At 35.4% G+C, this 27,415-nt stretch overlaps 1 protein-coding gene across 3 annotated transcripts in view; it reads left to right on the top strand.

The window, feature by feature from the left end:
• The first annotated feature begins 476 nt into the window (after positions 1 to 476).
• Positions 477 to 27,415, top strand: part of PKIA (cAMP-dependent protein kinase inhibitor alpha) — a 71,337-nt gene continuing 44,398 nt past the window's right edge. The window contains exon 1 of one of the 3 annotated variants that reach the window (XM_023495956.2): positions 477 to 750. In XM_023495956.2, the coding sequence (XP_023351724.1) occupies positions 736 to 750 (15 nt within the window). In that variant the 5' untranslated portion in view covers positions 477 to 735. Of the gene's footprint in view, positions 751 to 1,362; positions 1,431 to 1,542; positions 1,679 to 27,415 lie in introns of those variants that run through there. The other 2 variants (XM_031946238.1, XM_031946239.1) reach the window with 2 other exon arrangements.

The raw sequence follows: 27,415 nt of genomic DNA, 5'->3' as shown, positions 1-27,415 counted from the left end.
GTATTTTGCTTGGGCTGAGAGGGAAAGCGAGTTTGATCCATTTGCAGTTAACTCCACAGGAAACCTAACCAAATCAAATGCAGTGTAGTATTAGAGACCCCTACTTTTCTCCCCATCAAATCCTTGGAAATCAAAGACCCAGTGTACCTGCAGTTCTGCCAAAAGCAGATGGAAATGGGAAAGGTACTTACTGTCTTATTCCTCTTTCATCAGTAAAGGTTGGGGCAAAGCTATCCCCACAGGTTTTATCCCCTGTGCCCCACTCCTCTAGCTGTTGGTGTTTGGGGATACATCCAATTAACTTGGAAGAATTAGCTGCTCCTGCAGCAGTTTACCAAGAGCAAAGGCTCATCTATGCAAACGATCAATCCCTAACTCCACCCACCCCTTTGACAAAGGGGCTAGTTTACCCCCACCCGATTCCAGTCCCCCTCCTCTCTTCCCCTGCCCTCTCTTCTGCGGCTCTAAGCTTCCCGAATGTTCAGCGGGGTGGGAAGTGGTGCAGACCTCTGGGCTGCCAAATGCTAGGGACACCAGCAGGGGAAACTCCCATCACTTGCGGCTTGTCAGGCTGAGAAAAGGCCCCACCCTGCTTCTGCAGGTCCCCCTCTAGCAGGAGAAGCACGTCCCATTCTGCTTAGGGCAGCTCTCCAGGTTGCTCGCTCTCTGTTCTGTTCCCCGCCTCTTTGCGGCTCTGCAGTTACCAGCAGCAGACTCACGCCTGGCTGTTGCAGGATGGATTTCGCTACCGTGAGTGACTTGGGGACGTTTTTTTCCTTGTTTTCTGTTTTTGTTTTTATTGTTTTAAGTGATCGAGGGTGGGGATAGGATTTGGAATAGGGTAGGGGGGTGGGAATGCAAATTTTGGAGGGTAGGGGCGTAAGGAATGGGAGTGGGGGGGGGGGGGGGGGGGGGGGGGGGGGGGGGGGGGGTTGGAAGCGTGTAGGAAGACATTTGGACCTTTTCTTTATAAATATGTTTGGAATCGGGTGCATGTTTCGTGCATTTGTTGGAAAGGTCTGAAATGAACTCAAAATCCAAGTTGGGGAAAAAAACCATAACATTATAATAAAGACTGGGGTGCAAGAGAGGGAACCCCAGGACCAGCCAAACTCTTGCCTGATGGAGCTATCCATCGGGAATGCCAGGGGAGGACTTAGGGAGAAAAATGCTTCTTTATAGAGAGAAATCTCTTTCAACCATTACCCTTTCTTCTTTAGTCTTGCAGCTTTATTTTTAAGGGGGTATATATTGGGGGTAAAGCACATCGGAGCGCGCAGGCTCTCCGGGGGAGCGCGCTCCCGGGGGACTGGAGAGGTTTAGTCTCCCCCCTGTGGCTGGCAGTTGAGTGTGGTGATCCATGCCTAGGAATGGAGTGAGGAGGGGGGGAGGTGGCGGGGGGAGATGACTTCATGCACAGCCCGAGCTGGGTGAGTGGAGCAGCTGCCGCAGCTGGAGCTCGGGAGGAGGGAATAAGGAGAAAGGGGGGTGGGGGTGGGGGGGAATGCGGTAACTGTAAGGTTGGGGGAAGGAGGTTTGGGCGAAGGTGGGGGGGTGGGCTAGGACACCGATTCAATTCCCCACCCCTTGTCTCCGCTGGAGCTGGGGAGTGACTTGCTGCAGCAGGTCTCTCCGAGCCGCGGGAGGAGGAAAATGCACTGAGTGGGTCTTGGGGAAGGTAAGCGAGCTCGAGGTTTGGGGAAGGGGGGGTGCGGCTGCATCGTGCTGCAGCTTTTGCTGCTTCTGGGCTCTCTGCATTAAGGAGGTGGTTTGCTCGGGGGGGGCGGTTGCGGTTTACACCGTGGGGGTTCCCTGCACTGCGGAAATCGAGGAAGAAGCTGGGGCTGGCTGGGATCGGGATTTTTATTTATTTTATTTTGCAAAGGGTTGATTTGAGAGCTGTAGAAGAGGGAGACGGATTAAAAAAAAAGAAAGAAAGAAAGAAAGAAAAACAAAATCAGCCACGTTTTCTCTGCCTTTGGAAAAGCTTGGAGGAGGGAGGGTCTAGGGCTTGGAGCCTTTCTTCTGCCTGCGTCCTCCCGCCCCCTGCGATATGCGGTATCTGTAGAGCAGCAGGTTTCTCAAGCAGAATGTTGCATTCTCAATTGGGAAAAACCATCTGAACTGTCTCCTCTTTCCCCTCACCCCTTCTTCTACCCCAGATATCAGGTATCTACTCTGTACCTGTTTTCCAAACCAAAGCTTCCTACTTTAAGAAGATTTCCTCTTTGAAGAATATACTGTGCCCGATGCCTTTGCAACCTGCGTCTCGCTTTTCCGTGTGATTGTTTTTTGACTAAAGTATATCAATCAATAAGTATTTATTAAGCGCCTGCTAAAGATACACGTTGTCTCTCTCCTCCACGTTAGTAATTTCCTTTAATTAGATTTTGTCAAAGATGGTAATAACCCAGGCATCTTTTCTTTCCTGTTCACCTGCTTACACACTTTTTCTACATCTAATTGTTTCAAGGACTTAGGAAGAATATTGTAGTACGTGGTTAATTAATTGCAAGCTCTCTGTCTTATTGAAATAGGCAACCTTGTGCAGCTGTTGTCTGCATGGCGCCTTCAGAGGCAGTGGTGAGGAAAACTCTGCTTTTAACCCACTACAAACATGGTTTTTCACAGCTCAGTTGTAATCACTGCAGCTGCCAGAAGGATTGAATTGAGTGAGGGTATTGTATATGCAGTGTTACCAAGATTTTTAGTCTCCTGGGTATAGACAGTGACTCAATCAGAATCTCACACTGTTCCTTTATTTCTTGACACCCTCTGCCCTCCCCCTCCTGCCCATCTGTTAGCTTTATGGGAAAACCTTTCCAGAGAAGCAACCGTGTTAACTCAGGATTCCCCTTTAAACTTCACTAAATGTGGTGCATGAAAAGTATTCAAGCATTTGTATTCTTCAGCCCTTTATTTTCACTGGGACATTCCTATCCATATTATATGCAAGGTTCTTAACGATGTCTCTTCTTTAACCTGGAGATTCTTGTTATTTTATAATTTTCACAGTCAAAAATGAAAGGTTGATATCCCACCCTATTTATTTCCTTACTTCATTGCCTCCTAGGGATAAACATTTAGTTTAAAATGCTCCAAAGTGGTTATAGAAATAAGCCACTTAACAGACATTAAGATTTTTTTATGCCTGCCAGTGTGTGTTCAGAAATGATGTTCTACTTGAACTACCTTGTGTAATCTTTAAACTTTCAGTATGGAAGACTTAAAACATCTGTGTAATTTTATTTTAACAGAAATAATAGAGAAAATAGAGCAAAATAATTTTGTTCTCTTTATTAACCTCCTGACAACTTATTTGGCTCTAAAACAAACAAAAAACCCAAAGGCTTTGTTAAATCTGGAATATCTCACACTGAGTTTTTGACCAGAAAAGATAAGTTGGAGAAGGTCCCTCTCTCCTTTGTATATCTATTTGCAAATGAGAATTTAGAGATTCAGATTGGGACTTAAAGCATCCAGAAGTGAAAAAAATCCCAAATGAGTTGCTCTGTAGGATTGCCATTTCTTGAAAAATTAAAATATATCAATAGGGTTTTCAAGTTTAATGTGCATTGGGAATCAGTTTGTTAGACAAATAGAATATAAGTAACACTTGGTGTATATTATATTTGCATATTATTGCTTTGAGAGTTGATTTCCCAAAATGTTTGAAGAAATCATAATTAAAAATATGCTAGGGAAGGCAATAAGAATACGCACTTCTTTCTAGTTCTTTTCCTTAACATGTCTAACAAATTCTATCTGAAGACTTTTCAGGTGGTAAACTATGACATTCTGAATCTTCAGAAATCTAGCCCCCAGATTTTGGAGCCCTTGGGTTTGTGTTTTTATCTTAACATAATTTTTCTATCAACACAATGTGTCATTTTTTGGGTGTTGGGGGTGGGAAGGAGAGAGAGAATGGCATTGAAAGGAGTGAAGGAAGCACTTAATATTAAATAAAAAAGGAGAAAACCTAATGTTGGTTTGGGAGTAAGCTTAATATTTCTACATTTGATAAAATTCATCAATACAGTTCTCTTAAAATCATTTATTCTTAAGAAATGGGATGAATTCAAGATATGGAAGACAAACAAAAATATTTATTTAGCTACTTTATTATCTTTGCTGGTAAGAATAGTAGGGTAGTGATAAAATTTGATTTATTGTTAGACCTGAAGGTGGTCTTCAAAAATAATTAAGATGACACACAGTATTTTCACTTTTGTTGTTCGCTTGCATTTTGCTTTCTTTCTCAGTTTTTTTTCCTTTTTGATCTGATTTTTCTTGTGTAGCGTTTTTGGAAATATGTGTAGAAGAATTGTATATGTTTACCATATATTAGACTACTTGTCCTCTAGGGGAGAGAATGGGGAGAAAGGAAGAATGGGGAAAAAAAAAAAAAAAGGAACACATGCTTTTGCTAGGGTGACTATTGAAAACTATGCATAAGTTTTGAAAATAGAAACTTTATCTCTAAATTATTTTTTTAAATAAAACTATTAGTAATGACTGCTAAGGGAATAGCAGGAAGATTGTTGTTATACATGGTATAAAGTTTTTCAGTTATGTACCTATGTATCCTATATGTTAGTTTAGAAAAAATGTGTAAAAATATATTCATGATCTAACTTAAAAAAACCATAAATTATATCAAGAAGTTATAGAGCACAAAAGTAAGAATCAAAATGATCTGTTCAAAATTGAATCGTTCTTAACCACCATTCATGCTACTAAGAGGTATTGAAATAAGCTGGATTTTATGAATAATGGAAAAGAAATTTCAATTTATGTGATGAATAAAAGGATGGGTAATTCACTTACTGTTTGTTCCAATTGTGAATTATGCATCCTCCCTCCTCAATTTACAAAGAATTTTCTTATTTGTGTACATGTTATATTCCCACATTAGAATGTAAGCTCCTTGAGGGCAGAAATTAGCTCATATTTTTATTCTTCATGACTCCAGTGTGTAGCTCAGAGCCTTGTGCATTACAGTTGCTTCACCTATTTTATGATTATATGAATTTAAATTTGACTTGTATAAAATTTAGAGGCAGATTTGTAACATGTTTAATTTCGATATCTACCTATATTTTTTCCTTCCAAAAAGATCTCATTTTAGGGGTGTGGCCTCCATTCAGACCAATACAATTAATGTCTTCAGCTACCACTGGGAATTGAGCATAGAAGAAAGGACTGGAATTTCAACTTGAAGCATTCAAATTTTCTATATGGAAGAAAGTTTCTGGTATCTTTTCTCTTATTCCATTCTGTGCTATCATCCTAATTGGATTTGCCTTATTTTGAATTACTACAAGTGTCTGTACTTCAAAATTTTGTATTTATGGCCATACTAAAGTGACTGGGGCTAGAAGGATGAGGATGGGAGAAAGCAAATTGGAGGTTTCCATGAAATTTTCCTTGCTAAGATTAACTATGGATAGTACCTTGGATTACATAGTGGGTATTTAATGCTTACTGATCTTTAGTGTCTGTCACGTTACTTAGCACCTAATTACATATTATCTTATATTGTTTGCTGCTAGTTAACCTGTGAGTTAGTCTTCTCTCCTGGAATAGATTTTAAGCTTTTTGAGGTAAGGTGCATGTTTTATATATCTTATTCCATTGGTACTTTGCATAAGCTCTCAGTAAGTGCTTATTGATGGGAAGGATTTTTTAAAAAAGATAATTTATTAACAAAAAGCTTTGTAAACTCATAGATTAGGAAATGTTGCTAACTGAAGTGATATTTTTTAAAGAGCTGTTATAATTCTTTTGATTCTTGGGCCTTTGGGGATTAAGCCTATCAGAAGGAAAAGGAAGATTTACTTTGGGTGCTTTTCTTGTCTAATATCCTTATGATTCTTCAATATTTTTCTGAGGTGGGGAGAGTAGTTTTGAAATGGCACAATCTTTAATTATACAAGTTAAATAATTTAATTATACAATCTTTTATTCCCTCCCTACACTCAGCTGAAGGCCATATATGTTACAAGAGTACAATAAAAATAATGCCAATATATAATTTTTATTTTATATATTATATGTAAGATATAATATATACAATATATGTTATATATATATATATATTTATAATTTTTATTTATTTTATAAATAGATCAATGACAGCTCCTATTTTCCTTCTGGACCTTGGTTTTTCCTCATCTGTGAAATAAAGTTCTTGGACTGGATATTCTCCAAGATCCCTTTCACTTCTAAAAACATTAGATGATGTTATATCCAGAAGGGAAAGGAGCTTAGAGATGCTGCTCAAATGCATTCATTTTAGATGAGAACATTGAAACTCAAGGTATTTGAATGATTTGTTCAAAGTTGCAGCCAATTGAGAGAGGTAGTCACAGCTTTAAGGTTTGAAAATCACTTACCTCGGAGCAACCTTGTAATCTTGTTTTACAGATAAGGACTGATTCAGAGATTAGGTGACCTGCCTGTGGTCATGAGATTTGAATCCAGATACTTCCTTGACTTACTGTGTAGTTCTCTTTCACAAATGACTAGTATGAAGGGGACCTATCTTGAGGCCCAAAATTTGACGAAAGTTAATGAAGTTAATTCATATTTTATAATGGAAGTCAGCAGCTTTCTTTTTTAAGTGCTATGTTACCCATTCTTTTTATTCTAACCTGTGTATGGGGTTAAATGAGGTAAAAGTGACTGTTGGGATAATCAAAAGGAATTGGGTTGGGGCAAATATTTGTGGGAAAGTGTGCTCTAAATTTATGGCAGTAGTGATGTTCCAGGATAAATGTTTTAACCATGCTATTTCAGTAAAATGTCTTTGCTTTGGGAATTGGGGGAGGAGGGGAGAAGGGATAAAACTTGGAAAATTTTATCTACTTATATCTTATGAGTTTTCTACTCCTATTACTTTCATTCAGTCAGATATTTACTCAAAACCTATTTAAGTGCTTGGCTTTATGCTGGATTATGGAGCTATAAAAATGAATAAAAGCCATTCCTATTTTCAAATATCTGGTAGAAGTTTCAGGGATGTGCCAAAAAAAAGCGTATAAATAAATATAACACTATGTGTGACATGTCATGTGGGTGTTCTGGACAAGGAGCAATAGAAATTCAGAGGAAGGAGAGATCACTTCTGGAGACAGAACATCATCAGGTAAGACTTCATGGTGGAAATAACATTTGAACTAAACATCAACAAATAGAATTTCAGCAGGTAAAAATGAAATGGCATAAAGAAATGGTGGGGCAGGAACTGATAGGGGAAGGGATAAACAATTTAAGAAATTGAGTATAGAGAATAAAAGTTTTGAAATGTGTCGTAGGTGATGAGAGAACATGTGGAAGAGTATCTGTTTTTGTTTTTGTTTTTCCTTTTAATTCTTAGGCATATAGAACTCTATTTACTTTTCCTCTGCACTACAGGAATGACCATTTTAATTATATAGTTAAATAGGCTGGAAGGGAAAATATTGCATCGTGGAGCAATTTCAGTAAATTATATCTACATCTACAAATTATTCAGACCTACTATTACCATTACTTCCATCAAGTTGACTTTTTATGCCAAGCACTGTATCTGTAATTTTTCTTTTATCTAGGGTATCTGGTTCCTAGATAGAGAACTTCTTCTATAACATATTTTACTATAGCTCTGAAGTTGGGCAAGTTAATCAATCCAACATGACAGTTTTGTCCCAACTATGAAGTCATATCTCACCATAGTCTTTGCTAAATTTTTTTATTTGATTCAATTCAACCTGCTTTAATATGGCCAAGGCACTATGTTAGGTGCTGGGAATGTAAGGCCTAAATGATAAAGTCCCAGCCCTGCTCTGTCCAGAACTGAATGGTCCCAACCTCATCTATAAATGTATTTGACCTGTGAAAGCCAAAGTCTAAAACCATTTGGAAAATTATTTTAAAATGCTGAGTTTTAAGATGTTTAGCCTTCCGAAGTGAGTACAGTTGATCCTTATTATTATTATTATTTTTTTTGACAGTAGGGAAGAGGGGACTTGACATGTTCATGTATATGGTATTTGTGCTAACTAGAACCTAAACATACTAATAAAGGCAGGAACAAAGTAGCCCGTCTTATGGTTCATTTTTCCCAGCAGTAAACATTTAGAAAATAAAAGCTTATTAAGCTGACTTTAAAAGGTCACTGTAGTATTTCAAGAGATGTTTTCTTTCCAGAAATCTCATTTTCCCTTCCTCCTCTCCCTTCTACCCTTCTCTCTCCCTCATTCCTTCCCTCCCTTTCTCTTCCTTCTCTTTCTCTCTCCTTCCCTCTCCCTCTTCTCTCTCTCCCCCTTTTCCCTATCTTCTCTCTCCCTCACTTTTCCCCCCTCCCTCCCTCTGTACTTCTCTTTCTCTCTCTGTCTGTCCCACTGTCTCTGTTTCTTTCCCTCTCTCCTCTTTCTCCTCTCTCCCTCTCTTTCCCTGTCTCCTTTCTCTCTCCCTCTTGCCCTTCTTCCCCCTCCCTTCAAAAAGGACAGAAATAGGTTTCAGGCATCAGGATTGTTGCTGGTAAGCAGCAGCAATACACACTGATGTATGGCCTGCTCCCCCTAGTGTATTACAAAATGTGATTGAAAATAGCACAAAAAATTCATTGGGCATTTTGATTCATCCTGTGTGATGAAACACCTATTTTCTTCAATAATTAAAATATACCCAAAACAACTAACTTCAGGGGTTAGAGCTTAATTGTATCTAGTGATCTACTCCTTTTCTGAATTTGATCTTGCTAGAACCTGCAGAAATAATGTTAGATCTGAGCTTGATATATACTTTACATACCATTTAGGAGAACTTGTCAGGTTTACCTAAATCCAGTTCTATTTTAAGGACAGCCAGATTTCCAAACTAATGTATCCTTGTGGCCGATTTGAGTCCTGTAAAAGCAAACTGCTGCCATGAATTCTTAGTTATAGCATAGTAGTTATGTAGAATAATACATTCTTTATATATTTTGTAGTGGTCCATTAGGACATTTCTTTTCATACTTTTGAAAGAAGCAAATCATGACAAAGCATTATTCAGCCACATTTTTCTACCTTTGCCATTAAAGAAATAGTGTAATGTAGTAAATGGTCACCTCATATCTGTCCTTTGTTGGAATGGAATAGGACTGATGTTAATTAACCATTTGAGGCAGAGATCAGAATTCCCTTCCTATCTATAGTTCCCACCAATTTTTATAATAAAAGTTATTCAAGACATAAGAGAATTCATAAGAAAATTATATAATATGAAATTAAATCACAGCATCTCAGGTTATTAATCTCATTGGCTTTTTGGTCCAGCCAGTATCTGAAGAATTATGTCTGTGAGAAAAGTGAACATGCCTTTATTAAATGCCAGGCTTTAGGTACTTAACAAATTTCTCATTTAAGCCTCACAACAACTCTGGGACATAGGTACTATGATTATCATGCCCTTTGATAAATGGAAAAACTGAGAGTGAGTCTTAGTAAAATATCTGAGGCCTAATTTGAAGTCAAGTCTTCCTGATCCCTGTCTGTGAAGGTTGGCCACTATAAAATCTAACCTAGTCAGTAAGGAGTAATTCAGTCTTTGCTTAAAAACTTCCCTTTAGCTTACATATCAAACTAAGTTTAACTTTTTTTTCTTTCCTTATTAGGGAAATTTAAGGTCAATATTGAATTTTTTCACATGGAAATGTAATTAAGGTTAGTTTAAAAAAAACACTAGGGATCAGAAATGTAGGGCTTTAAAAACTAAGCACTATTGAGAATTAGCTACTTTGCCAAATACATACACACACACACACACATATATATATATATATATATATATATATATATATATATATATATATATATATATATAAGCATGAAGACAGAGTATTTTTCCTTTGACTATTTATTCACAATTATTGCTTATAAAAATCAACAAATCTTATTAATATGTGCCAGATTTCGGGCTAAGTACAAAAGAAAAAAGCTCCTGCCTTCAATGCACTTATGTTTTAATGAATTTTCATGTCCACATATTGGTACATTACAGACTTTAGGGAAGACTTCTGGTCGTTCCAGTCGTGAGGGTCAGCCAGAGTAGAGACACAGAGATGGAATGTTTGCTCAGAAACTGCAAATAAGTCAATGTGGTCAGACTGCACATTAAGTGGTAGGTAATAATGCTGAAGAAAACTAGAAAGATAAAAAGAGGCTAGATTGTAGAGAGCTTTAAATGCTAAATTAATTTATATATAATCCTATAGAGAATTGGAAGCTCTTGGAATTATGAAGTAGGAAGGAGAGGGACATAAGCAGCCCTACCCCTTAGAACAATTATTTGGGTAATTGGAGGATCACTTGGTAGTGAGGGTTTGTACTTCAGAGAGGAAGACCATTCATGAGGCTCTTGTAAGACTATGCCAAAGGTTTGAGGTCCTGAAACTAAGGTGTTATATATTAATAAAGAAATGGGGATATAGCCAAATGACATCATGGAGATGGAAACAAGATCTGGCAAACTGGCTATGTAGTGGGTGAGAGTGGGAATTCAAAGGTGATGCTGAAGTGACAAACCTAGGTGCCTTGAACTGTAGTGGTGATTCTTGCAACAGAAAAGACATTTTAAAGAGGTATTTTGGGAGAAAGATTGAATTCTGTTATGTTGCGTTTGAACTGCCTGTGAGATAACCACTTTGAAAGTAATGATGGGGTGGATGGTGATAAAGGACTAGATGGAATTCAGGAGAGAGATTAGGGCCTAGTGCAACATAAACTAAAGGGTATGAGGAAATGTCCATAGCTCATGAAATTTGTTTAGCAAGAAATCCTTCCAAAACTGAAGCTGGAACTTTTCATGGTATGTCATTCCTTGTTAACAATATCTCTTTTCAAGAGATGGATAAGTGTTAGAGGAATTCGAGGTCGACATTGGTATGTTCCAAGACAGAAAGAAAGTTCATTGAGTGAGTCTTTTTAGGACTTCACCATCATTTCTTTAACCATTTCCTATACTGCCTTCAGCTAATTGGAGTTTCCATTAAAACTGAGCCTTAGGGTAGTACAAAATTGGACTTTAAAAAAGCGTTTGTACAGAATTAGGTGAGTATAGTAAAGGAATTCAACTGCTTTTGACCTTTTAGGGGATAAGTCAGTGGAAGCAACTTTGCTGCTTGACTTACTGTCAACTAACTTGTCGAGGGAAAAAAAAATTAAAGCAGTCAATGGTGAAAAGTGTAACTTTTTAAAATATTAAGTAGCCTTCTTTGAACTTTTTTTTTTTTTTTTGGCTGAGGCAATTGGTGTTAAGTGACTTGCCCAGGGTCACACAGCCACGAAGTGTTAAGTGAGAACAGATTTGAACTCAGGTTCTTCTGACTTCAGAACTGGTGCTCCATTCACTGCAACCACCTAGCTGCCCTTTTGAACATTTTTTTTTTAAATCCTATTTCATTGTGATCAAGGGAATTAATGGAAGAGAAAAAGCAAATTCTGAGTCCTTTCAAATAGAACTTGGCCTATTTCTACTCTGAATTTAGTTTCCAGAGAGGACAAACCAATATGTCAGTCTGGATCTATCTTTCACCCTGAGTGAATCTGAAAACTGAATAGAGGCATTCCATTGAATCTATTTTTTTTAAAGGTTCATTTCATTAGGAATACTTTAATGCACTAAGAATTTGCCACTGCTAAAGCAGAATGACTTGCTAAATGGAGCATTATCTTTTTAATTCCTGGAAATGTGCAGAATCAGAAACAAACTAAAGATACAGAAATACAACAATAGTGTAGACATAAACTTGGACAATACCAAAGCAATATGAGATTTTCCCTTAACCCCCTCCCTTTTGTATTAGAATGGTAAGTAGCTTTTAATTATTTGTAGTTACATGGGGTTTTATTTTCCAGAAAAAATGCAAAGCTGTCACTTGGAAAACTTTTTCAAAGATTAGATGATTCTCACATTTTTGCATTCCATTTGCCATTTTTATCCTCTGCTTGTTCCTTTTATCATAATCACATGTCCAATAATATCCCTCAGGCAGCCTTTTGTCTTACCATTATCCTTCCTTTTAAAATTTCCTTCTGTTTAATAATTATTAAGCTAATAATCCCCACCTGTTGTTCTCTCCCTAACACCAGAGACATTCTTCTGATTGTGAGAAAGATACTTGACCTGCTGATTTTTTTTTTTTTTAATTTTCCACAGTACCTATAACTGACTATGCATTAGGCTCATATCAATGTTGATATGAGCTTAATGCATAGTCAGTGGCTCAGTCAATGTTAGAATTGAATTATTGAGTCTTTGGGAAATTTTAACTCTTGCTTTGCTGGAAAAGGTCTCAGTGACAGAAGGAGTAATCCGCAGCAGATTAGCATTTTTTCTGTAATACAGTTACCAAATTTTGACCAGTGAATGGGAACAGCAGTAAGGAAAAATAATTTTTGTTTTTAACTTTTTGAATAAACCATAAATTTAATACAAATATAAACTTATGTATACATATACATATGTACATAAAGACATACATATATATATATATTTGTGCGTGAGAATATATACACACATATATATTAATTTATCTTGGATTCATCAGTTATGTCTTTCTCATTCTAGCCTTTTACCTTTTTTTCCTCTTTACCTGCTAATTTATTCCCAGAAATGGTATTACTAAAATTTCATAAGAGTATGCATTATTCCACTGTCTCATGTGTTGCATTATCAAATTGATTGAGATCTATTTATTACAAATAACTATTAACTATGTAAAGTTTTAAAGTTACCTCCTTTTCTTTGGAGCAAAAGAAAGATGCACTAGTGTCTTGTGACAGATTTATAGTATTTAACTCATACACTACACCGTTAATTGTTATGCAGCAGACAATTTTTTTTTAATCTAACTACGAATTTACTTTAATACCATGCCATGAAGAAAGTACTGATTTAAATTGGGAAGGGATAGAGTATGGAATTGAACATAATTTTTGTCTCTGAATTCTTGTTCAGATCTAAGTCACAGTAATGTTCCAGTTACACTTAATTAGTGTATTCAAATCCCAGTCAAGATATTTTGCTGAATTTAGTGTAATATATTGTGATTGGCAAAGTTTGTCCATTTTCAGCTTAAGAATGGTATAATTGTGCTGTTATGGGTCAGAATTGAGTAGAGTGGGTGGAAGTGAGATTGTTCTAGAGGTCTAAGCCAAAATTACTGCTAATCCTTCTTCTGAATTCATTAGTCTGTGTCAAATGTCTTCAGGCTTAGTTTCTTGGTCTTTTCCTGTTTTTTAAGGATCGGTACACTCAGAAAAGTACATGCTGCTTTTTATATTAAAAATAAAGTCCTGTAAATGTCACTGCAGCTTTAAAAAAATTACATTTCTAAAGTACATACAAGGAGGAAAGGTACTTTTCAAAGCAGTTCCCATTCAGAGTAACCCATTTTGAGAAGAAACTCATTATTGAATGGGTTTCTTTTCTAAGATTTTTGTGGATGATTTTATTCTCTGAAAACCTTGATTTAATGTTAACATGTACATATACTTGTTTTTTGTACATAATATCCTTTGATTTATTTTTAACTGACAGTATGTAGGGAAGAAGTTGAATTATCTCTCAAATGGAAATGTGCTCATATTCTGAAAAGATTCCATTTACATTTTTTTTTATTGATGTTCCTCTCCATCCCCTTTTCCTCCTAAATCAGATTTAGAACTAGATCCAAACTTATGATTTATATGACTTGTTTTGTATGTCCAGCAAATGTACAATTTTCCTATATATTCAAAAGTTCATATAGTAGCTTCCCAGAGCAATAAAAAAGTAACAGAGTGTACAGGCCCTCATTTAAATAGAATTCAACATTCAGAATAAAAACTTCCCCATTTTGAATTGTTAACTTAGATCATGAAACCTCTCCATTTTTATACTTGGAATTTTGTTGTTCTGTCATGTCTGACATCATCGCCTGATTACATGTCAATACTATCAATGGGGTTTTCTTGCCAATGATAATGATTTGTCATTTTCTTCTCCAGTGAATTGAAGCAGAGATTAAGTGATTTGCCCAGAGTGACAAAACTAGTGTCTGAGACCAGATTTGAAACTAGATCTTCCTGACTCAGCTAGCTCAGTGCTCGAGAGATCACTGAATCACCCTGTTGCCTTCTTTAAGTCTCCAGCAGCTGGTGTTTCCAGGTGGTCTTCCCATCCAAGTACCAATCAGATCTGACCTTGCTTGGATTCCAAGATAGACAAGATTGTGCATGTTCAGAGTGGTATCATCATAGATCAAATCATGGAATAACCCCCTGCAAAATTTTTGATCCTTTTCATGCTTATAAAATAGTTAACATAATCTGTTATGCCAAAATCAGAATTTTTGAGAAAATGAAATCTTATTTCATTTGTAGCATCTCAAAGACCATCCTGACTATAATTTTTTGTGACTAAAATACCAATGGCAGTTATCAGATTTGCCTCTCCCTTTCTTAGCACTCTTCTCCCAAATGGTGACTTGGGTATAAAAGGGGATATTACCCATTGGAATACTTGCACTGTTGGATTCTTCACATGTGATAACGTGGTTGTAGTGTGGATAGAATTGCATCTGTCTGTGACTCATCTGAGACCTACTTTGTGACCTTTACTTAGCAAGTCATTAGAAGTCTTATTACCTCAAGCATCTCTCTAAGACTAGAACAAGTGGTTATGCATTTCAGGAGGGAAATTTATCACCAAGAGCTTCTTACACAGTTAAAATCATAAAATTTACACCCACAAATGTAGTCCTTCATTCTCAGAGGACCATGACATTGAGACGATGATGCTGTGGCTTAGAAGTAGATTGGATTTAAGTGAGGGAGAGTGTGCAAAGTCATCAGCCACACTTTTTTTCTCCTGACTCAATCTGGGTCTAATAAATAGTAAGATATAGGTCAGAATGATAATACTCTCTCTCTAAAAGATTACACCAAGCCCCAGAATCTTGGCCATTAGTTTTTCCCCCCCCCCCCTTATGTGTATGTGTATAGACATATGTGGGTGTACATATAAACATATATGTATGTATATATACATTTTACCTATATTTGCATATATGTATGTACACACATTTATATATGTCTTTTATAGAGATAGTCTACTAGGAAAAGGAGGGGTTGTAATTTGGGTCAGTTAATCAAGAATTTATTAAATTGCCTATCACTATTCATCCTCAAGGATGTTATATATAGAAGGAAAGGGACAACGAATTCATATAAATTTTGAATTTAATATTTCACAATGTAAATTTTTTACATGTTTAGCATTTTGATTTATTTTTATTAAAGCTTTTTATTTTCAAAACATATGCATGGATAATTTTTCAACATTGACCCTTAAAAAACCTTGTGTTCTAAATTTTTCCCTCCTTATCCCCACCCCCTCCCTTAGATGGCAAGTAATCCAATATATGTTAAACATGTTAAAATATATGTTAGATCCAATATATCTAGATATATTTATACAATTATCTTACTGCCCAAGAAAAATCAGATCAAAAAGGAAAGAAAAAATGAGACAGAAACCAAAATGCAAACAAACAACAAAGAGTGAAAATGCTGTGTTGTGAACCACACTTGGTTCCCATAGTCCTCTCTCTGAGTGTAGATGGCTCTTTTCATCACAGGACATGATGTAATTTCTTGAATTTGGGCACATGTGTAAGATGAAGGGAAGCTATTAGAATGGTTGTCCTAGGTGCATAATGACAGGATAAGGTACAATAGGATAGGAATTTTGTAGCAATGGAGTTGATAGGACAAATAGGAAGGAGCAGGTATTTCCATAGAGGCTTCCACCTGAGATAGGGATTTTAAGTAGATTCCTGGAAAACTAGAATGTCATGCATGCCCTTTAAAAAAAAAAGCAGTAATAATGGTTGAGGATATTAGTATATTTCTTACCAGTTTTTGCACTCGGAAATAGGTCATAAATACAGGATTGATTGCCCCTCCAATAATGAAACCCAAATGTTTTAATATACATCCAGTGTCAGGCAGATCTGGGTTTAGAATAGGATTAGCAGAAATCATTAGATAATTCTAGAAAACATAGACTAACCTTAATATGATAGAGCAAAAAAAAAGTCTAAAACAAAAAGCCAGATCATGTGTGATAGAGATAAAATTATTAAGTGTCAAGTTTAGAAATAAAGGGGGAATATCCATTGAAACTATAGCAAACTTGCTATAGTGCTATAAGTGCTAGCTGTGGCCGTGAAACGAAAAAAAGAAGTAGAGGGCATAAACATAGGAAAAATGAAAACAATGCTCACCTTATGCAGATGTCATGATAGATTCTGAGAATCCTAGACTCATCTAAAATTAAAAACTTTAGCAAAGATGCAGGTTAAAAAATCCACTTATGTCATCAATATTCTTCTATATTTCCATCAAAACCCAAGGAGAAGAGGTAATTTTCATATGTATGATTCAACCACAAAATATGTAAAATACTTGGGAGTTTGTCTATTGAAGCACATAACTAGGGAATATTTTTATGCCAAGAAAGATCAAAATAATTAGTGAAGTAGTAATTGCTCATGACTAGAATGAGCCAATATATATATATATAATGACCAAACTACTTAAATTAATATTTATTCAGAACCATGACAGTCATAGTTTCAAAGTATTACTTTATAATGCTAGAAAAAAATAATAGAATACATGAAAGAAGAAAAGGTCAAGAATCTCAAAGGGAGAATGGGGGAAGGGAGAGAAAGGAAATGGGTGTACTAATACTGCATTTCAAACTATACCCCAAAGCAGTAATCATCAAAATGAGCTAGTGTGTAATTTGAGAGACTGATTGAAAAGATAAAGTATACAATTTATTAAACAATTACATATATGGTTCTAAAGGGGAAGAGCTAATGACCAAACTTGGAACTGAAAAGATCATAGAAGAAAAAAGTAGACAATTTGAATTACATGAAATTTTAAAACTTGCACAACCAAAATCAATGCAGCTAAAATAAGACTGGGAGAATAATTGATACTATTTAATAATATTGTAAAATGAATATCTCAGAGATTTAGTATTTTGTTTTCTAAATACATGTAAAGATAGTTTTCAACATTCATTTCTATTTATTTATTAATTGTGGTAGAAACAGAGGATGTTATTGATCGAATCAGAAATATCTGAAGATCCCCTCCCCCAAACAAAAATAAATAACAAAAATATTCACTATTTAACTGTTCAACATTCATTTTTGTCAGACTTTTGTGATCTAGATCTTTTTCCTCTTCCCTCCTTTACTTCCTTTCCAAGACAGCAAGCAATCTGATACAAGTTAAAATATATGCAATTTTTAAAACATATATTTTACTCTGATTTTAGAGGACTGAAGATAAAAGAATGATAACCCAGACATGACAGACTAAAATACAGAGAATGAAACTTTTTGTGCATGACCATTAGGGGATTTCTTTTACTTGTCTATGTATTTGTTACAAAGGATTGTTTGGTTGTTTTTTCTCAAGGTGAGAGAGAAAATAGATGGGAAAATAAAAGGAAAGAAAACAAAAATTCAGAAAGAAAGGTATAAGGTACTTTGAATGAATAAAACTCAGAAATCGTTGATCTATATAAATGTGACTTTAGCAAAAATATTTGACTGAATACTTTATTTTTTAACCATTCAACATCATGTGATAGTGAAAAGAATTGTGAAGGAGGGTCAGAGAATTAGGTTTTTATCTAGGCTTGTCTCTAATTAGCAAGCTGTATTACCATTCAGGGCTCCAGTTACCCTCAGTTACAAGAAAGAGGAAATTTAGGGGCAGATAGATGGTACAGTTGATAAGAGAGCTGGCCCTAAAGTCAGGAGAACCTAGTTCAAATCTGGCCTCAGACATTTAGTGCTATATTTTAATATGTATAACATATATTGGATTGCTTACCAATTAGGGGAGGAGGAAGGAAGGGGGGGTGAGGGGGAAGGAGGGGAAAATTTGGAACACAAGGCTCTTCAAAGGTCAGTGTTGAAAAACTATCTGTCCATATATTTTCAAAAGAAAAAGAAAAATTTAATAAAGAAAAAGGCAGACAAAAATGGAAACAATAAAATATTTTACTTAATAATAAAAATATAAATAACTTATTAAAATTAATATAATAAAATAAATAATAAGAGAAAAAAGTCAGACAAATGAAAACACTGTGATCTAGCATTTAAAAAAAAGACACTTCTTCCTGGTTGTGTGATCTTGAGCAAGTCACTTAACCCCAGTTGCCTCAGTTTAAAAAAAAAATTTGCCCAGATGAACCTTGCCAGTAGTAAAGTTTTTGTGATTTTTAAATTAACAACTTAAGAATTAACATGAAATATCAAAGAACAGCATGAAGGCCAAAAGTAGGGAAAAGGATAGAGTGAAGAAGTTCTAAACTAGTTCATTAGAGGCCTGAATAATTATGAATAAGTTAAGATTTAACAAAGATTATATTAGGTTAATAATATTGTTAAGCAAACCTGTTATTGAGTAATTTGAATTAAATGTTAAGGTTTTTTTTTTTTTTTGTTTTGTTTTAAGGATTGCTTTTGCATGTCTTTGCTGTTCTTAGTTTCACAGCTTGTTTCCTATTTTAAATTTTGAAAACTCAATCTGATCATGGGTAGCTATATATCAGCTGCAAAAGTAGTCCTATTAAGGCTATTTAAATCACATTGATTTTATGAGTTATCCTTCATTATATGATTTGCTTTTTTGCCCCATTGTGCTGAATTTTCTAGCCTTCATCCAGGAAGAGAGTGATACACAAAATAACTATTTTTGAAAGGCCCTCTCAAGGTATCCAATTATTTTTCAATTCTAGAATAGTACTTTGTTTTTGTCAGTGGTAAAGGGAAGGGAATAAGCATTTATGTAGTGCCTACTATATGCCAGATACTGTACTAAGCACTTTAAAAAAATGTTATCTTATTTGATCCTTACAACAGCCTAGCTGTGTTATTGATGTTTATTTTCTTCATTTTATATTTGAGGAAGCTATAACCTGCAAAGGTTGTCACTTGCCCAGGGTCACAAACAGTAAGTGTTTGAAACTATATTTGAAGTCCATTCTTGCTAACTCTGGGCCTGGCAGTGCACCCATTACACTACCAATAATCTTGTTCAGTTTGACCACAAAGGATGTTCAGGATTTTTTACTCCCTTTTTCTCTGTGGAATTGTTTGTTGTCCTTTTGAAAAGGACTGCTAAAATGAAAAGCTGACATTTTCCTGGAAAAGAAAGGATCAATACTTCTTTGCAGGCTTTGAGTATGAATAGTCGTACTATATAAGGGGAAAAAAAAACTTAGGTTTTTACTCAGATGGACTGTGGGCAATAATAGGATATTATGGGTCTTTAATATATCTCCACTATTTGATCTCTAAAGTACGCTTCATTCTCCTTTTATTACCTCCTACCAGTATATATGACAAGGAGGTGGGGAGCTTTGCAATTTTTTTGCTTCTTGCTCCAAGAATGAGTCATCTTTTATAAGTTGAACTCCAAATGTACTGTAGTTACTTATGACTTCTCCTGAACACTGTTCATTTGTTTTGCTAGATATTTTTACCATCTTGTTTGCATCAGAAAAACCAAAATGACAGCTTAGGAAATTCATGTTCTATAATTTAACTCAAATCATTTTGGATGCAGATAGGATATAAGTAAAATATTCAGTATTTTTACTTCATTACAATTTAAGCATTTTACAGAAAATTTGATGGTTGTGTTTCTGGACACCTTACAGATGTAATATAATGTAATTGTAATGTAAGGTAATTATGTAAATATAATCTTACAGATATTAATAGTTTGGTTCTTCCTTGATAATGTAACAGTACTTAGTAATTGATGTTACTTGTTTTGTAGGTAGACAAATTAAAAGATTTAAGAGATTTAAAGAAAAGGCCTCAATCCTTTGGGATCTGAAGTGTTATTGGATCTTCAGCTCCCAAATGACTTGTTGACCAAACCAATATTGCCCCTTAGGGCTTTCTGATTCCTTGTGACCAAAGGTACTCCTCCCTGACCTTAAACCTTGATTCAGAAATGGGTATAGGCATTGGGATTGTCAAAATAGTTGCCCTTGCAAGACTTACTTCCTCTTGACTAAAATTGTTCTTCTCTACCTTTGAACTATGACGCAGAAATAGCATTAGGCAGGGAATAGAGTTGCCCAACAATGTCTGGTCCTGCATTTAGTGATAGTTCAGGGGTCCTCGATAATCTCTTTATTATGGATAAACAGATGATAATGTTTTGACTGCCTATTCTAAAAGGTGCTAGGAAATGTACTGAGATGTAGAGTTTTTGATTGCCTATTGAGTATTTTGACATTTGGGACAGACAGAAGGTACTATTTAAGTGGAAAATGCAAAGTACTTATTTTACTGAATTCCTGCATTAGTCATTCATGTGATGAAATAACCTATCAAATTTATGACAGGCAAAAAGATTTGTCTACTAAAGAAGCATTTCGAAAAAACAACATTCTGCTCTTTAAAAAATTTTCTAATTTGTAGCTTTCTTTTGTGAATCAACTATAGTAAGCATATAATCATAGGATTGTCACTAGTAGGCTGGCCATTTGACAATGAAGTCTTTTGCCATAGAAACAGTTGAAGCAAAGGAAATAATTTTTTAAAATGTCCTTGAGTCCTGGGTAGCTCCTTGCCACTTCTAAAGTGATAGTGGCAGAATAGCCAAAAAAAAAAAAAAAAAAAAAAGTAGAAAATGCTAATAAATCATGGTTTTAATGCTTTCTATTGACTTTAATCTTGCTGCTGGTAAGTATGAGAGCCTTGATCATTGACAGATTGAGTGGGCAGAATACTGAAGGAATATAACCATTTCAAACTTGGTAAGTTAAGGGATGGGGAACCTTTTTTTTCCCCACCAATGGCCATTTGATTATTTTAACATCATTTGATAGCCATGGAAAATTATCAACTTGTAGAACTCAAGCAGTGGGAGGTTGCTTTAGCAAATGATTTTGCAGGCCTTATATGGCCCATAGAAGTAGGAAAATGTCCATGTTGGTATAGAATATCTAAGGGGGGGGCAGAGAGAGAGTGTTAGTAGAATATTGGGGAGAGAACATTGCAAACAGTTGTTGTGTTATATGGTACAAAGAATCAGTCATGTATTTGCAACCAAATGAACATGTCATAACAAAAAATAATTAAGACATGACTCATTCATTGAATAATCTCTTTATATTTAAGTGTAAAACCTTATGGGGAGAGACTTCCTTTTTTTAAGTATCTAAAAATAGCAAGAAGATGAATTGCTTTTTAGAAAATGAAACCTTTCTGGATAAACATTCTGTATTTCATTCTTTCTGACTCAAATGCTCTTGTTATACCTACATTTATGGTATAGTGAAAGAGTACTTGATTAGGTTTCAGGAAAAAAAAATAGCAGCAAATCTCAATCTCTAGTCCCAGCTCAGTGCCTGGCATGTAGTAGGAGCTTAATAAATACTCATTGACTGAACTGACTGCTTTCTGCTGCTAAAAAAACAAAAAACAAAAAAAAACTCGGCTACCATACACAAATTATTTAACTTGGTTGCTTTCTCATCCATGAAATGGTCATTAGGTAATTCCTATTTGAAATAAAAATCCTTTGCAAGAAAATACACAGCTAATTAAGGTAAGAGCTAAAGTGTCCTAAAGTAGAAAAATAAAAAATGGATAGATTTTTTTAACTGATGGGGCAACATTTATAGTGAAAGAATCTGTATTTGAAATGAGGACCTGGATCTAAATTCTGATGCTGCCACTTTACCCTTGTCTAACCTTGAGCACGTTCTCTTATGGCTTAATTTTCTTCCTCTGAAATGAATTAGGGTTTTTTTGATTAAATGATGTATAGAGTCTTTTCTAGTTCTAGATCCTTTTCCTTTTTTCCCTTCTCCCAATAGAATGAATTAGAAGCAGCAGGAATTTAATTCAAGTCCTACTTCTTGGCTGATTGCATGACTCTATGAGCCCCTAACCTTATTCAGGTCATTTCCTAGAATTTTAGCTCCTAAGCCATAGATGGATTTAGATTTCTATACTTTGGGATCTCTTTCCACTGATGAAATCACAGGTCTTCCCTAAATTTGAGTATATTTAATTGTGTAAATAATTATTCCTATACTTACTATAACATAACTTTTACATGACCATAACATGACACTTTGAGCAAATCACTTTCTCAATCTAAATTTTAGGATTTTTTTCTCCCTAAACCAAACTCCTTTATTTTATTTTATTTTTTAAATTTTAAGTAGCCAGAATTTATTTTTTCTTCTCTCTCCTTCCCAAAGAAAGAATACATGGGGAAAAGAAAATGCTCACATTGTTCATGCCCAAAAATATGTGGCTCATTCTGCATGTTTATCACATTTCTAATTGGAGATGGGGGAAGTATTCTTCATCATTATTTCTTTGAACCATAGTTATTGTGTTGATTAGAATCCTTAAATTTTTTAAACTTAATTTTCTTTTATTATAAAGCTTTTTCTTTGTTTTGCCCAGGGTCACACAGCCGGGAAGTATTGTCTTAGACAGATTTGAACTCAGGTCCTCTTGACTTCAGGGCTGGTGCTCTATCCACTGCAACACCTAGCTGCCCCTAAAGCATTTTATTTTCAAAACACATGCATAGATAGTTTTCAGCATTCACCCTTGCAAGACCTTGCATTCCCAGATATTTTTTTCTTCCTCTCTTTCTTTCACCCCCTTCCCTAGATGACAAGTAATCTAAGTTAAACATGTGTAATTCTTCTATACATATTTCTACAATTATGCTGCACAAGAACAAATCAGATCAAAAAGGAAAAAAATGAGAAAAAACAGTCCAAGAAAACAACAACGAAAAAGTGAAAATACTATATGTTGTGATCCACCCTCAGTCCCCATAGTCCTCTCTCTCAGTGCAGATGCTCACTCCATCACAAGTTTTTTCTTATAAAAAATAAGGGAATTGAAATATATGATTCCTTAGACCCCTCTGAGCTTATAACTGTAGAAGATGGGTAGGGTAGAGATTTTCATCCTTGTGGGAGATTTTCATCATTATAGTAAGACATTTCATTACTTAACTACCAATTTAACAGTCTTTCCATCTGTTGTATTTGAGTAAATTCATTTACATAATTTTTTTTTTTTTTTTGTCTATGGCAGCTTATCAACTATTCCTTCCTTGTTAGCTTTCACTTCCCTTTTTATGGACAATGAAACCCTAGCTAAACTAAATATATGTTTTTCCTTTATACTCTGATCAGACTATATTGTGCTCTTTTGATTCTGTTTCTTTATCTCCCATTAATTTATATAGATCCAGAGGCAGCTAGGTGGCACAGTGGATAGACCACCAGCCCTGAAGTCAGGAGGACCTGAGTTCAAACCTGGCCTCAGACACTTAACATTTTCTGTCTGTGTGACCCTGGGCAAGTCACTTAACCCCAATTGCCTCAGGTCCCCCCCTCTTCCAAAAAAAAATTTATATAGATCCTACTGGATTTCTTAATGTCCTTTGAATGCTCTAATTAAGATTAATTGTATTATTCTTTCTCTTTATTTTATAAGGAGACTAAGATACCATTCATTTGTATACTGAGAGCGGATGATGGCAATTTGAGGAATTTTTTGATTCTGAGAGCATCATCTTTTATAGAGTACTTTAAAAATGCTCCCTGTGCTGATTGGAGAACACACTAGAAAAACAAGTAGAAAGAATACTTAGCTTTGGTATCAAAGGACTTAATTTAAGTCTTGTCTCCGATGCTGATGCAATGTGTGACTTTGAACAAATTAATTTGTCTCCTGTGCCTCAGTTACCTCAAATGCAAAGAGAGGGGATGAGCTTCCCACCAGCTCCAAATCTATGTTCCTGTTAACTCTACAATTTGAATACCTCTTTTTGGTTCTCTTTATTATTTAGGACTGGAAAGTTTTCCTGAGTATCCTCAGTATGCATCTTACATTCTGATCTCAACAGTTCCTTTTTCTCCAGTGGTACTCACTAGTATAGACACAGAGACACTTCGACAGTCACTAAGAATGGCACTACCTCCACAGCCCTGAACTCTAAAATTTCCTTCTCTTTTCCTTCTATTCCCTAATTCTTCCTGAAACTTGATCTTCTTTCCCATTGTAGTCTTCTGTTCTTTCATTTCTTTCTTTCCTCCTATCAGTTACCAGTACCCTGACTTTATTTGCTTCCTTACCTATCCTGGACTAGCCAGCTGCTTCAATAATGAATTTACCTCTAATCCAGAATTTCTCAATGCTTGGCCTTCTGTGATGCTCTTTCTGCTAATCCTTGACTCTGAGTAACCCAGACCATCTGTTATATTTTTTTCTTCTATGTCTGAGAAGAAAGAGAATAGTTAGTGAAGTATTAAAGAATGCACTTTGTTTTCAATTTCAATATCACCCGTGGTGTCCTTTGTATGGGACTTTGTACTGATCCAGACTGCAGACAGTTTGATTAGTTGTTGTAGCCAAAAAATTCATCACCTAGTGTCCAGCCTGCTGGTGATAAGCTTTTCTAAAGTTAATTAAATTTGTTATTTTCCTGACCTCTTCCATCCCCAACTCACCCCTGTTCCAGACTTATTGTATCTGTGGATGGTATCACCATCCTTCCAGTCATCTAGCTTCATCAAGCCTTTATTCTCCTCCACATCACATATCTGCTCCCTTATTAAATCATATTGCTTTTTTTCTTAACATTATCTCTCACATATGTCTCCTTTACTCACACAGCTATCACCTTTTTAGTTCAGGCTTTCATCGTCTTTCATTCTAGACTATTGCATTAGTCTCCTAATTAGTCTCCCTGCATCACACATTTACCCATCAAATCTATTTTCCACACAGTTGCCAAGATTTTGCAGAGGTGAATTTTTAAAACTATCTTAATGCATATGAAAAAATAAAATACTATCAATATTTAAAAATAAAATAAAAAACCGCATCATCCTTTCTAACCTTAGTACACATTACTCCCCTAAGGAAGGCATATTAGTAGGCTTAGTTTTGTCCAATCTTCAAGATTGCTTTTATAATAGTTTTACTTTTGTTTTACTTTAAACAAAGGCAGTAGAGCGCAGTGGACAGAAGCCTGGAGTTAGAGACTTGAGATATCTGGGTTCATTTTCAAGCTCTGCTGTTGACTGATCCCTTAGCTGCTCTGGACCTCAATTTGCAGAAAATGAAGGAGTTGTACCAGGTGATCTATACTACTAAATCCATAGTCCTATGAGCTTTTAAATAAGGACAGTAGTTCTTGATATTCCCATGCCAACTCAAGGTTGATGTGAACATCAAATGAGGTAATACATGGGAAGGTACTGTGTAAAAACACTAAAAACTCAAACTATACAAGTATAATTTGTCAATTAACTCCGGTTTTTTTTTTTTTTTTTTTTTTTTTTTTAATCTCCTGTTTAGTGAATCTTCTATTGGGCCACAATAATAGCTTCATGGATTGCTTTGTTTATACAATGGATTTTCTTCCTGAATAGTCAGTGAGTAAAATCCACAGGCTTTGTTTAATACAATGAAACTGCTAATTTAGCATTTGTGCCTGTACTGTAAGCTGTTTCTTTGTTTCCCTTTTGGAAAAAACTGCTTCTAGATGGCACACATTCCTGTCTTCCTAAATGATTGCATAGAAAATGCTGCCATATGGCTTGAGAAGGGAGTGATTGACAGTGATTAAATTTATGCTGAAATTTTAATGAGTTTCCCCCTCCCCTTTTTCAGTTTGAAGTAAATTCATGCAAGCTCGGTGTTCTTTATAAATACCCAGCTGCCTGAAGCATAATATTTTTTCATTAGTACATGAAGTCCTAACTCTGGCTTAAGCTTCATTTGCTGTCATAAAATGAATCTGCATTTGAAATTTAAAAAAAAAAAAATCCAAACCACCTGTCAGGCCTAATGCTTCAATAGGTAGTTCTTAGTGTCACTGTGTGGGCAGCATTGCACAGTGAGCATAAAATTAAATTCTGTGTGGGTTCAGAATTGCAGCAAGGTCTCTCACTGGGATGAGTGTGTAATAATTACTCCAAGGTAGGGGTTCATTCCTTTAATTTTCAATGTATGTAAAGCACATACCATAACCTTTTGAAAAAACATTTCCTTATCTATTTTCCATGATGCTAAAATTGCCTTGAACTTAATGGAGATTCAATTTAAAGTGAATGTTCAGGAAGTGAAGGAAGCTGCTTTAGATTTAGCCAAATAACAATGATGGAGTGTTAGATAGTAGTTTGAGAACTAGTTGTCTACTATCCTTTTTATTGTCTTCCTTTTGGGGCTATCACCACCAGAAATACAACAATACATGAGTCCCAAAGAAGGATTTATAGATCTGTGTAATGAATTTAAACTTTCAAATTAGAAAAACTAAGGCGAAACAGTACTTTGGCAGTGAAGAGGAAGGGAGCAACAAAAATAGCAAAATTAAGTTCTTTTAATACTGTGATCCTGATTTCAAAATAACTGACTTCACTGTATTAATAGGAGCAACAAGGTGTTAAAATGCTACTTTGTTAATTTCTCGTTCCAAGAAAATGGGCAGAGGACAGTATCAGTTTTGTTATTTTTTTTTTAAACATATTCTTAGCAAAGTAACATTAGGATTTTCAGCAGGGTCATTCAGCATGACAAATGTATGCATTTAATTTTAAGACTAAAGAGTAATTAGACAATTGATTAATAGTTGATTAAGATGGACTGACCAAGAAAGTTTATCAAAATAAATTGGTTTATAGTAATGACCCAGGAATCCAGGGTCATGACAGGAATTTTATACTTTCTAATAATAATAAAATTCTTGATAGAGTGACCTGTTGGATTATTTTGAATGGAATTTCGAGAAAGAATGCTTATTTCTCCATCAATTAAAACTTGGACCAAGTCAATTTGGCTCATGCTAACATATTAGAAGGAACTTCAAATGTTTTCTGGTGCACACAACAGGGATTCCTTTTATACTGTCCTTGGAAGTGGTCCCTTAAGCTTTCACTTACAGTGTTTTGAAATTCATTATCTTCCAAGGCAGCTCATTCCACATTTAGACAGTTCTAATTGTTAACATTTGCTTTCAGCATGCCTGAAATCTATCTACAACTTTTATTCTTTGCTCCTAGTTTTGTGTTCTAGAACCAAGTTTTAAAAAAAAATCACTTTCCTTTTCCACAGGGCTACTTTTCACATTTTTGGACATATCTATGTGGACCCTTCCCCAAATCTTTTCTATTTCAGCGTAAACTTCCCCATTTCCTTTGTTATCTTTCCATTGCATGTTATAGAGTGCCACATGAGCTGAGCAGCAGAAGAAGCAAGGAATTCTGAGGCAAGGGGATGGTTCCTTTTGCAAAGGCCACAGAGGCA

The sequence above is a fragment of the Sarcophilus harrisii genome, chromosome 1, assembly GCF_902635505.1.
Source record: "Sarcophilus harrisii chromosome 1, mSarHar1.11, whole genome shotgun sequence".
NCBI lineage: Eukaryota > Metazoa > Chordata > Mammalia > Dasyuromorphia > Dasyuridae > Sarcophilus > Sarcophilus harrisii.
This window is presented reverse-complemented; position numbering and strand designations above follow the sequence as displayed.